Raw genomic sequence first — 14,016 nt, forward strand, 5'->3', positions numbered from 1 at the left:
AATCCAATACTTCCAGTTACACCTAACAAAGTGGCATTTCCAAATTAATCAATTGCTTTACTTGAATAGAGATCTAGTAAATGCACATTATTATCACATATAGTAGCACATCTGTCCAACAGAGGAACAGAGGAACTAATACACAATAACACCTGGCAAAGAACTGAGGTCAAGTGCAATGGCAAGTTTTTCCTATAGAGAAAGGGATTTTAGTGCAGGATGTCCTCATTTGGGCAACAATGGCTTAGAGCTAGTCATTTTGTGTCATCCATAACAGACACCAAACAGACAACACCAAGTTTGTGATGATTTCAGACTGCCATTCCACATTCCTAACTAATATGGTATTGCTTGCTAGCTAAATTGCTAGCACAGAGTAAAAACAAGTGAGGCATCTGACATCAAACATATTTTTGGTTGATAGACTGCTGTGGAAACCTGATTTCCATAAATATATAGATTTAAAGCACAAGTACTTCCAGGTATTTGCTGTCAGTCAGACTTGGATTAGACCGCACTGGAGCTAGTTGGGTCTAAAATTGCTCCCATCCATGCACATCTCCCACCAACAAACCTGGGACGAAATCCATCATTTAACCACCATCACACAGCATTACAGCATGCTTTTAGAGCAGACCATTGAACCCACTAAATGCTTCAGAGGAAAAATCCTAAACATGTTCATAGAGCTTCCACAACCTCAAAACCACATTAGCATTAGAGGATTAGCGGCTAAAGCAAATACCTTAAACTCATGGACTTCAAAATGACTGTTTCATCATTTTGAGCTTTATTTTATTTATTTATTTTTTTGCGTTAGCTGTCATCCTGAACATTTGGGCAGAGACAAATCTTAAGTTAAATATTAAACTTACATAAGTATGTAGACACCTGCTTATTTCAAAACATTTCCAAAATGAAGTATTAATACAGTAAATCTCTATTATGGGAAAGCTTTTAAACTAGATGTTGGAACATTGCTGTGAGGATTGATAGTCATACATTCATTCATTATCTGTAACCGCTTATCCAGTTCAGGGCCTACCTGGAATCACTGGGCACAAGGCAGGAATACACCCTGGAGGGGGCGCCAGTCCTTCACAGGGCAACACAGACACACACACGTTCACTCACCCATTCACACCTACGGACACTTTTGAGTCGCCAATCCACTACCTGCTGCGCCACCGTGCCGCCAGTCATACATTCATACTGTATGACTCCTGGGAGCCCAATGCTGGAGAGATTAATAGCCTTCTAGCTGACAGCTGGCATTTAGCATAGTGACTTTGGTTTATGTGCTCATGTATGGGTTTTAATGATTGTTGAAACTCTACTACTGGTTAAATTCAGCTATTTCATTGCAAACACTTGGCCTTCAGCAGCTGCTCCAGGCTACATCTTTTCTCTTAACAATTCAGTTGCATCCAGGTTCATTCACAAAGTGAGAGCTGGTGTGCATTTCTGTTTTCCACTAGCACTGTCTGCCTCCATCTCTCTCACTTGCGCTCTTTCTTCTCTCTCTCTCTCTCTCTCTCTCTCTCTCTCTCTCTCTCTCTCTCTCTCTCTCTCTCTGCGTATGGCTGTTTTCGCCAAAGAAAGCTGAATGCACTACACTCTACTCACACTCTCAGCTTGTGTGATCAATCTGCACCTCTGCAACAAGAACACAGGGCACATCATCAAACTGTCAATTATCAGAGTGAATGCCATGATCAGCTGGATGGAGGACGGAATGGATCCATGAACACACCCATATTTAATGGTGTACTCTTTCTTCATGGTGTGATTCAGGCTAACAGTTTAGGTTTATTAGGCAAAAACTGAACATGAACCCCCATTCAGACCATTTTATCTTTAAGCAAGACTAGCTACACCCAATTAGCATATAGAAAACATAACTGAACAAAAACAAGTGTGAAATTATTGATTTACATCCAACTGCCACACTATGGACAGATGCACTAGCTTAGCTAGCACACAGCAAAATAACAAAATTATATATGCATACTAAGATTAAAAAGTTATCTATAGCAACCAGTCTTAGCCTTACAGCTAGCAAGGTTAGCCTAGCTAACATAAGAAATTTAAATGAAACACTTAGGTAGCTATATGTCCAAAATAAAGTAGCTTTCCATTTCTGGTATAATTTTACTTCAAAGTGATGTACAACTAAAAAAATTGTTCATTGCTGGGCCTTTAGCTTTATTGTTTATTAAAGTTGAGTTCCTACAAATCACATAGGTTTCTCTGCACCTTCCAACAAAGTAAAAAAAAAAAAAAATCAACACGTAATGAGAAACCTCTAAATGGATCTCTGTGAATGGCCAGAACTGACTCTTGGAAGCTGAGACAAAGGGGAATTCTGGGATTTGTAGGATCACCCCACTACACATGCAACACCAAGGTAAAGGACACCACAACATTGACATGCTATGTTAGTCATTTTATGAACATAATATAAAATCATCAAGATTATCATTATGGGTGATGGAGGCAATAAAGTCGGGGAATATATATGAGTAAAATCAGTTTTACCTGAGTAAGTTCTGGGATATCATTCTTGTCGATTCCAACTTGCTGTTAAGAGAGAAGGGCATTGCTATTTACAATAGCATGTTTAAAATAAAGAAATACATCAATAAATGCATTGTTACTCTTTATTAATATTCCTGCTTTCAATCATATTCAGTAACTGTTTAATCTGGATCAGGGCAGTGATGGGTCTAGAGTCTATCCAGAATCTTTGGCCACAAGAAAGGAATACCACCTTGACAAGATACCAGACCATCACAAATTATATTAAAAAAGAAGTCATTTTTGTTTACACCATACCTCTGCTATTTTCAGGAACTCTGAAACTCTGGTCATTCGCGTCAGGAATCTTTTGTAGATTTCCAAAGCATCTTTGCACTGACCTTTCTTCATCTGGAAAAACTTCTCTGTAGAAATCAAATGATCAACATAACTTTTTTGCTAGTAATGGGAAATGTATGTACACACTGAAAATGCAGTTCATTAATTTCCATTCCAGCTCAGTCTTAATGTAGTGAGAAGAAGCCCTTGCCCAAGAGATTAATGATTCCATCATTGTAGCAGGCATATAACTTGATCAGATCCTTGAAGAGCAAAAGAAATGCAGCATTGATCACTCCATTAACAAGGTCTTTTGGATGGACCTGGAAGAAAAATGCACAAAAACGTGTTAGAATCATAAGCAATCATAAGTGATAATGGTAACAGTGAGTGTGTCCCTTTTCTTCTTATAATATGTGGTCAATTATTACTAAAAACAATGTGGATGACCCCAAAGAACTGTATGTTTCTGGTTATTCAGCCGTGTAGAGAAAACTTCTAACCTGCATTTATGGAGGCAGAAAAAATTTGACTGTAACTTTCATTGGGTTCAATAGAATTAAATCCCAGGTACTGATTTCACTGGGTTTCCTGAATAGTTTGATGCCATTCACCACAGCTGCAATCCTGCTACTGCAACTGCTTTTTTTAACTGCTGGTCTATTCTGTGATGCATTAACCATCCTCAACCCACTCTTACTTATAAAGGGCTAGGTATTTTGAACATGTCACAGGCCCAGAGTGCTATAAACACTGAGTGTAATTGATTATTAATGTAATGGCAGGAGCACACTTTTAATGTAATGATCTGCCAAAGACTCACATCAAACTCCAGCAGGGCATCGATTTGACTTTGAAGGGTGGGCATGCCTTTCAAAAGTTTGTCTGTGGACATTGTCCTCATCACACCGTCAGTTCTGCAACATAAAGAGTATTTTAAAAGAGATTTACATTGACAATAACTGATTGTAAAGGGCCCATATAGAAATCTTTTCTCCAACTGCAGTTAATTTTTTGACGTAAAAGATGTGAATCTTACCCTTTTTTCACTCTGCCAAAATCGAAAGCCATCTGTCTGTAGGCGAAGGCTTTCTCATTCAGATATCTGCTATAGCGCCTTATAAAGGTGGACATGTCATAGCCTGAAACATACACAATAACAAAAAGACCATTACAGCAAACACCACAACAACTCTGTGCTTCCTGAGATGACAGACAATGTAAACTACAGCTGTAATTTCATGTGTATTTTTCCTTGATAGCGTACTATAATTAGGTCGTGTTTGTTATGATAGATATTCATCACTTGTATTTGCACTGAAGAATAATTGTTTTATCACTTTATTGTTTATCACTTTTGCGACTTTATTTAAGATCCAACAGGTCCAGAATCCAAGGTTCCTAACACTCCATGATTCCAAAGCGTTAATCAAATTTTTCACTTCCATTGCAACAGCCTTGTCTTCAATTAAAAGAATCTGTGCAAATATACTTTGTCATTAATATATATGTGAAAAATACAACTGATTTGTGTCCTATTTTACCCTGAGTAATGTAAGATGTGGCTCTTTCTCAGTCCTTGGCCCATTTCCACTAGACATTTTAATGATTTCCTTGCTCTCAACTCAGCAGATATTAATTTATTATAAATATACACTTACTAAGCTGAAGTGAGTAGATTAGAGCAGGAAAAACACTAGAATGTGCAGAGCAGGGTGGTCTCACTTTGGGAGAAAGCTAGCCATACTCCCAATAAGATTCTTTTAAAGTACTTAGGATCACAGTATTCCAAACTTCTGCTGTTAAAATATTTCCCAAACATTTATCATTAACAGGCTAAACATTTGTGAAATACATAATGTATCCCTTTTCCTATTAAAACTGTTGGTAAGACTACTATGTTTGGATTTCAAGAAGTTCCCACCACAACTGGGAAATGAGAGGCGTGGATGCTTCCCCATTACAGAAAAGATCTGTGACCCTTGTGTGACATACTTTGCTGCCGATGGTGATCCAGCAAAACTAGGCTTGTTAAACTAAGAAATAGTAGCATTCTGCTAAAGCTAACAACTAAATAGCACTCACCATGGGAGCCGGTCTTGTCTAAAAAGTTGCTGAGGTTAAAAAGGGTGTTCCTGGAGGCAAGGAACTGGATGAATCTCTGAAATAAAAAGCAAAAGGCATTCAGGATTTCTTATACACTTTGCTGTACATATCACTGTTTATGGTCTGTGTTTAGCTAAGAAAATATACTCATTGTCAAAAAAAAAAAAAAAAAAGTAGTTGCACCCAGAAGGAATCAACCAACAGGAATGCAATTTGACGGGTAGGTTTGACATGTTGAGACATGCGAAATATTCCATGGGCCTTTTGGCTGTAACTGTCTAAGTATATAAGGCCATCCTGATGCCCTCCATGAGTCATCCTGTTAGGGTCAGCATCATTGGCAGACGACTGTATGATGCAGGTCTATGTACATGCAGACTGTTAAGACAACTGTCCTTAAAACCAACCCTAGCTTTTCTGAACGCACATTCCGGAGGGCTATTCCAACAAGACAATGCTCATCTACATACCACATGTCTTGATGACACAAATACTATGCCATGGCCAGCTGCATCGCCAGACCTTTCCCCAATTGAAAATGTGTGGACACGCTATAAACACTCCACCCTACCGCAAAATCTGCAGAAAAAGTGTGAGAATATTCAAGCTGCATGCGGTGGATTATTGCAGGACACCATTTGGAACCTCTACAACTCCATGTCGAGACATCTGGCATGTTGCGTTAGCAGACACCATAGGCAGACAGACACCATACTGTAAGACACTACTTTTGTATGTGTAGCTCAATAAATATTGCCTATATTAATCTACATTTTACGTAAACGAGTCTATTTTACGTAAAATATAAAAACCCTTAAATACAAAGAGACAGATGAGCAAAACCAACATTGAATGTCTCAGATACATCCCTGAAGTTCAGTGACATTCTGTTCACTGGTATTGACCTCTCACCTCGTTGCCATGGACCATGAGATGGTGGGTGGTGACAAGCGCTTTGAAGACCACAATCCAGCTAGCGTTTCCTGCCCTCTCAAATAGAGTATCAGCCATCTGAGGGATATTCACATTGGACTCCTGTGTGGCCTGGATCAGATCTGAAGAGGACACAGAGAAGAGCTCAGTTAATAAAGCGCACACAGCATTTATTATTACTCAGAATACAAAGCAAAGCAGCTGTTTTTGCTTTCTGCAACAGGGCTGCGGTCTTCTGCGTAAAATCAGATTAAGCAAGATATACAGCATATGACCAACTTTAACGTGCACCCATCGAAGACGCACACGTTCACATACAGTGGGCATAATCTCCACAGAAAATCAATGACCAGTCAAATGGGACACTCTGAAGCAGCTGCACATGAGCCTAACTTCTCCATGCTCAATGTGCTAGGGGTATAAAATGTCCCCAGTATCAGTCTGGAATATATCGTTTTCCTTTAAAACAAATCATTAACATCCTACATTGCAAGGAATACAGAGAGAGAGAGACAGACAGAGAGAGAGAGAGACAGAGAGAGAGAGAGACAGAGAGAGAGACAGAGAGAGAGACAGAGAGAGAGAGAGAGAGAGAGACAGAGAGAGAGAGAGACAGAGAGAGAGAGAGAGAGAGACAGAGAGAGAGAGAGACAGAGAGAGAGAGACAGAGAGAGAGACAGAGAGAGAGAGAGAGAGAGATAGAGAGAGAGACAGAGAGAGAGAGAGAGAGAGAGAGAGACAGAGAGAGAGAGAGACAGAGAGAGAGAGACAGAGAGAGAGACAGAGAGAGAGAGAGAGAGAGATAGAGAGAGAGACAGAGAGAGAGAGAGAGAGAGAGAGAGAGACAGAGAGAGAGAGAGACAGAGAGAGAGAGAGAGAGAGAGAGACAGAGAGAGAGAGAGAGAGAGAGAGAGAGAGAGAGAGAGTGTGTGTGAGAGAGAGAGAGAATGATACATAAGCACATATGCAGATATGACAAAGCCATTTTCCACTGGAAGTGGAGCAGAGTTGGACTGAAAAATCAATCTATTTTTCATCATTCCTCATAAACCTGTCCTGCTTGCATGTCCAATCTGAGGCTGCCCAAAGATTGCTCCAGAGATCACTGTTCCACCGCTCCACAGACCAATGACACGGATGTTATAGCCCTCTTGCTGATGCTTGGGACTGAGTATGATGAACTTAGACTCATGCAGCTGCTTAAAGAGCACCATCATCAAAAAGGGGACAAATTCAAAAGCCAATCCCTGAAGAGTAAACATGATTTTAATATAAAAGTGTATGTGTGTGTGTGTGTGTATCCACACTATCTCTCTCCTCTCTCAGTGATTGTGATGGGGATTATTCATCACACTGCAGCTGAAGTTTGTTGCTCACCATCTGCATTGTCTCTGTTTGTGTGTGTATGTGTGTGTGTGTGTGTGTGTGTGTGTGTGTGTGTACTGTAAATCCCATGTATACAATCAACAGTTTTCTCAAGTCAATGCAGACAGACGATTAATACATAATGCAGTCTGAGGCTCCATAGAGAATGCAGCTTAAAGCTTCTAGTCTGTAAAATAGCAACCCACTCAATAAACAAACCATTCACAAACTATGTATGATATAGTACATACATAAACACTGATCAACCATAAAATTAAAGCCACCTTCATTTTCTAAACTCATTTTCCATTGTAGCACCTGCACTGACTGTGTTGTGGTTGTAGAAATACAGACTGCAGTCTATGTGTTGCTCTGCGTTTACGGTTAACCCGTTTTCATCCTGTTCTTTAATGGTCAGGACCCCCCCAGGGCATGGCTTCTATCACTGTTTATGCATCTACAAGGTGGACCAACATATTAGGAGTGTCTAACAGAGTGGACATGTTTGGACACTTTAAAATCTCCAGCAGCAACTGTTGTGTCTGATCCACACATACCAGCACAACACACACTAACACACCACCATCACGTCTGTGTCCGCTGCGCTGAGAACGATCCACCACCCAAATAATCTTCTCTTTCATGGGCCTGTGGGGTACTGACCAGTGAAAACGGGGCTAAACTAAGAATGCAGAGCAACATATGGACTAAAGTCTTTAACTGTAGAACTACAAATTGCACCTGTATGGTCAGTGGATTGATACAGTGGAGACGGAAACAAAGAAAATCAATGAAACACATCACAGGACCTGGGCCATTCCCAAATCTTTGCGAACCACTGTATAATGCATTTTAGTGGTTATATCTACAGGCCCTGTGGTCAGTATACATCAGATTCCATGTTTTTGCTGGACCATCACAAAACAAAAACTTTTACCAGCTCAGGGCTCACAGATGGACTTCACATCTCTCGTCGTTTCTGACCGTTATCGATTTCTCTTTATTTAGTTTTATAATTTGTCATCTAGTGTTAATGGAAAATTCCACTTAGGAGTTTTATAAAAGCCAGTGACATAGAAATAAACAGTTTCATCTCTCTCTCTCTCTCTCTCTCTCTCTCTCTCTCTCTCTCTCTTTCTCTCTCTCTCTCTCTCAGGTGTTAATTTAAGGTGTTGAATTAGGTTTAATAGAAAGAATGAAAATGAAGAGTGTTATCTGACTATGGTGATGATGCAGTTTTGTATACATATTTTTAGAAGTACAACTAATAGAAAGAAGGGCGGCACGGTGGAGCAGCAGGTAGTGTCTCTGTCACAGCTCCAGGGACCTAGAGGGCGTGGGTTCGAGTCCTGCTCCGGGTCTGTGAGAAGTGTGATGTGTTCTCTCTGTGTCTGCGTGGGTTTCCTCTGGGTGACTGTCTGTGAGGAGTGTGGTGTGTTCTCTCTGTGTCTGCGTGGGTTTCCTCTGGGTGACTGTCTGTGAGGAGTGTGGTGTGTTCTCTCTGTGTCTGCGTGGGTTTCCTCTGGGTGACTGTCTGTGAGGAGTGTGGTGTGTTCTCCCTGTGTCTGCGTGGGTTCGATTCCTGCTCCGGGTGACTGTCTGTGAGGAGTGTGGTGTGTTCTCTCTGTGTCTGCGTGGGTTTCCTCCGGGTGACTGTCTGTGAGGAGTGTGGTGTGTTCTCCCTGTGTCTGCGTGGGTTCGATTCCTGCTCCGGGTGACTGTCTGTGAGGAGTGTGGTGTGTTCTCTCTGTGTCTGCGTGGGTTTCCTCCGGGTGACTGTCTGTGAGGAGTGTGGTGTGTTCTCCCTGTGTCTGCGTGGGTTTCCTCAGGGTGACTGACTGTGAGGAGTGTGGGTAAGAGCTTACAGACAATGAATGAACAATAGAAAGAAGAGCAGAAAAATTGCTACGTCTCATTGATTTGACCTTGGATGGTCTGCGGTATCTGTATATCTGTTAATCTGTATATCCTCTGCTTTAATGAGCTAACACTGCCCTAACTAATAGCCGAGCTGGTGGAGGGAAATTAATGTGTGTACACACACACTCACACACACACACACCCTCTCTCTCTCTCTCTGACTCGCACTGACCCTTTAACACACACAAACAATGCTCAGTGTGTGTGTGTGTGTATGTGTGGGGGGGGCTGGGTCAGTGTGTGTGTGTGTGTGTTTGTCAGAGAGAAAAAGAGACACAATGGAAATAATAAGAAATTATAGTTCAGAATAATGTTAAAGATGGAGATATGTTTTGTTCCAACAGTGATGTCAGCCATGGTCTTGGGGGATTTTTCTTTTTGTATTTGAGATGTAGACATTACACACAGCATGTTGACCTGCTACTGTTATTGCTGCCATTTTGGTCCACACACACACACACACATACAGCATATTACATAATGTGAGCTGCTGAACCGAGTGCTGTCTCTCCTTGGGGGCTCATCACCATCATCATCATCGAGAGAGAGAGAGAGAGAGAGAGAGAGAGAGAGAGAGAACCTCCTGACCTTCGACTGTCCCCTTCATCTCAATAAGAGCTCTTTGCTGGCAGCCGATGAAAACGGCCAATAGGGAGCACTTACATCTCAGCTCTCACCAAACCAAGAAAAATTCAATTATCTGATTTATTGAGCTGTTCATAACAACCCACTGCAAATTTTTTAAAAACTCTCCTCAATATCTATAATTCCTCTTTAATATTGCTGTAGTTTCTCCTTAATATCTCTGAAATGTTTCCTAATTCCTCTGTAATTTCTCTTTAACATCTCTAAACCCATAGGTCTTGTTAAAATCTTTGAAGTTCTTCCTTGATGTGTCTGTAGTTTCTCTTTAATACCTCTGTAGTTCTTCCTTAATGTCTCTGAGTGGTTCCTCTTTGATATCTCAATAGTTCCTTCCCCTTAATATCTCTGTAGTTCCTCATTAAAATATCTGTAGTTTCTCTTGAACAATGTTTCTAACAAAACTATGAGCCCAGGATCCTCACTTGTGTCTCTTCTTGATTTTAAGTGGAGATCTCAGTAGAGTCTCACACTAGGCTCAGCTTATAACACTCATTGACTGATTCTCAACCAACTTCTCGGTAACAAATGTATAATAATAAACTGAGAGTTAGCATACGGTGCTACAGACACAGCTGCGACACACCCTCACCTTCAGTGCTTTAACAGAAGGTGGAACCGCACTGTTCAAAGCTTTTCTTGCTCTAGCAAACCTGATTCAGCTCACTACGGGCCGGATAATTAGCTGATGTGATGAATCAGGCGACTTTGAAGAGAGAACAGACCAATAAAGACACAGCCAACCCTCAATAGGCTTCAGTCTGGAGTTTAAAAGTGCATGTGTACAACATTTCACAAAGCACTTCTTCTGAAATAAAGGGTATTAATAGGTAGTTTGTTCCTATTTTGCTGCAGTAACAGTGTCTGCTCTGTAAAGGCTTTAGATGCTGGAACATTTCTCTCAGGATTTGATGACATTCAGCCAGATGCTAATGTTGGTTTATTAGTTCTGTATCACCAATACAAGTCAACTCTATCCAAGTATACTGGCTGGAGCTTCATCGCCCCAAAGAAGATATTTCCTTGCTCCACAGCCCCAAGCTTGGCACTGTGCATGGTGACCATTGGTGGGCAGCTGCTTCAGAGCTTATCGTCGCTGTCCAATTAAAAACAAGCATCTTCTTATTTGTGGATTTTTACTTTACTGTCATTTGAACACAGGAGCTGTCCTTCACACTGTGTGATAATTTAATGATGAATGGACCAATAGAAATGCTTCCACTAATTATTTAGAAGGTTTGGTCCTTCATCTGTAAAATAACGGTTTGAGAGATACATTATTTTAATTGGACAGCGATGATATGGTTTTCTATTTTAGTGAATGTAACAGGTGCAGCTTAAAGCAGGTGAATTTACTCATTGTAAGAGTTGTCAACAAACTCGACTCTATGAAACTGAAATCTTTAAATTCATCTCTTCACATATCGTCCGACATCTTAGATGCAAAGTACCTGGTGGAAATGGTATCCCACTTACTCACATTTCATAACATTCTCCAGAAGTACTCAGTCTAAGTGACTTCATTATTGACATCCACTCTTTATTAGAGCTGATAGCGCCTTGGTTAACCCCTTTGTGTTTATTATTACTCTAATGTGTAAGCTGTAATCAATTCCAGTAACTGATAATCAATGCAGTGGGAACGCCACCTATGTTTTTAGGCTCCTGAGACTGTACAGCAGCACTGATTCATACACACCCAGCATTTATCAAACCAATGAATAATTCACACACTCACACACACATGCACCCCCCCCACACACACACACACTTGCACATACACAGATACAGAATCCCACGGATCTCATATTTCACAAAGCCACAGGAACACTTACGCTCACAGCCTGAATAAGCAACAAACTAACAGCTGTCATAAGACACAGACACACACACACACACACACACACACATACACACACACACACAATGGTAGTAATTGCAGTTGTTGTCAGGGCGGTTGGGAGCAGTATCAGCCAGAGCAGCTGGGCTCAAAAAAGCACACTCTCTATGTGCTAGACTAAAACACACACACACACACACACACACACACACACACACACACACACACACACACATGCACACACACACACAAACACCCAAAACATAGATAGAAAACAGGAGAGACTCCTTCACCATGAACAAATTCTCTGTGTACATAGATGCCTGTATCAGCACATGCTGTGATTCCATGCTCTATTTCTAAATCTTCACCTGAGGCAGGATGCAGCAGTGGGGGAGCATCATAGCTATGACATCACAAAGCAAAAATAAATATATATATATATATATATATATGCACACACGCACATTTGCACAGACACAGTGTCACATTAGACACATACAGAATGTAACCAACCCTATAAAACATGATTACATCACCCTGAATCCACAGGATTATCACCCTCATCATCACAACATCATCATATCTTTACCATCTCTATCAGCATAACACACACACACACACACACACAAACACACACACACACACACAAACCATCCCAAACAACAGCACCTCAGGAGTCAAACTCATACTCATTATATAAATACTGTTATTGTTTTGGTTGTGATGTCACAGCTGAAGTGTGTTTGGCTGCTTCTGATTGGTTGATCCTATCTACAGGTCATTCAAAGCTCGGTGCTATTGGTTAAATTTCCACAAAACATTAAACTTGTTACAATAGGGTTAATACAGCAGGGTATCAAATAATTACATATGTTTAAGAACTAAATCAATAGAAAAGTGATTGAACATTTCACCCAAAATAAGTTTGTGAATTGCTATGTGTTTTTTGAACAGTGAAAAACCTGCAAATTACCACTTTGCATCTCTAGAGCCTCCCAGAGCCAAAAACAAAACAAAATAATAGCCATAAAACGAGCGTGAAACAGACATGTACAAAAGGCTGTTTCCACGGCAACCGCAGCACTTCCTCTGGAGAGCAGGTCCCCGTTTGTTTAAGCACTTGTTCAAGCAAAACGTGTAATTAAGCTGTTCTTTCACACATACACACACACAGGGGCAACACACACACACACACAAACACACCAGCTGGAAAGGAAACAGGTCAGTGTGTAACAGCAAGAATTACCATGTGATGGCATAAACATAAGCAGCTATATTAGCACCCCAGTCAAATGTCGACCACACTTTAACCTTCCAGTTTGGGCCTAGACTCGGTGTTGAAACACTGCTGTGAGGATTTCCAGGCATTCAGCCACAAAAACTAAGCTACAGGATGGACATCCACTGCTCCACAGTTCAACACTGAAGTCCACACACTTGACATTCAGCATTATGAAGCTGCTCCAGCACTGTGTCTGAATGGGTGCATCAAAGTAGCTGAATTCATCATTATTAGTGGTGTCTACAAACTTTCAGATGTGAAATGTATTTCTGGTGAGACCTAGGAGCAGCTGGGTTTTGTTTTAAAGTGCGTTATAAACCAAGAGACCCCACTGAAATGACTGATTACATGGAGAGTACCCCAACTCCTGAGGTACAGAGCCCTTAAAGATACTCTCAGTATCACAGATTCAGAAGTATCTTTATGCTGGAACGTAAACATTACGTTGTTTCTTCACTCTCACTCTCAGAGGTGTAATGGGACACCACGAATAAAGAGTCAGATAACATCATCCATCATGAAACACTGATCCTGGCATTTAACACTAATTGCATGCTAACATAAGCATGCTGAGCCTCCATGCATTAATATTACCCTAGATTAATTTACAAGGCGACTTGATTGCACCGCAAGCCACACAGCGCCACTGTCTTTCAGGCCTTGGGTTCGATTCTCACCTCAGGTCACTGGTGAGGGTGCAGAGTTATGCCAGGCCACTCCCAGCATAGCTCTATAGTTCTATAGCCCTATAGGAGAGAGACATATGCACCTCGTATGTTTGTGTTGTATGAGAATCCACTGTCCACTGTCCAGGTGACCCCCTGATCCTGTGTTGTGGGCCAGGGCCGTGTGCGGGGCTTTCCCGAGCCTCTGTGAGTGGTTTGCCAGCTCAATAAACAGCCCAATGTCCTCATCTCATGTTGACACTTTCCCTACAATGTATTTATCAACACATAGAATATATTAAATCACCAATGAGAGCAAAACACATTCTGCTACAAAATAATGTTATGATCCTTTATCAGAAGTCACTTTTAAACCAAATAAAGCATTGTCAGAACTATACGAA

The 14,016-nt window shown here is 41.0% G+C and overlaps 1 protein-coding gene across 1 annotated transcript in view; it reads right to left on the minus strand.

The window, feature by feature from the left end:
• The window catches only part of LOC136678288 (clathrin coat assembly protein AP180-like), a 39,897-nt gene that overhangs the window by 16,504 nt on the left and 9,377 nt on the right, over positions 1-14,016 (minus strand). Inside the window, exons 2-8 of the mRNA XM_066656285.1 lie at positions 5,875-6,017; positions 4,942-5,017; positions 3,896-3,998; positions 3,680-3,773; positions 3,068-3,179; positions 2,836-2,942; positions 2,539-2,580 (exon numbers count right to left, since the gene is read on the minus strand). Coding sequence (XP_066512382.1) covers positions 2,539-2,580; positions 2,836-2,942; positions 3,068-3,179; positions 3,680-3,773; positions 3,896-3,998; positions 4,942-5,017; positions 5,875-6,017 — 677 coding nt within the window. The remainder of the gene's footprint in view (positions 1-2,538; positions 2,581-2,835; positions 2,943-3,067; positions 3,180-3,679; positions 3,774-3,895; positions 3,999-4,941; positions 5,018-5,874; positions 6,018-14,016) is intronic.

This window comes from Hoplias malabaricus, chromosome Y (genome assembly GCF_029633855.1).
Source record: "Hoplias malabaricus isolate fHopMal1 chromosome Y, fHopMal1.hap1, whole genome shotgun sequence".
Classification (NCBI taxonomy): Eukaryota; Metazoa; Chordata; class Actinopteri; order Characiformes; family Erythrinidae; genus Hoplias; species Hoplias malabaricus.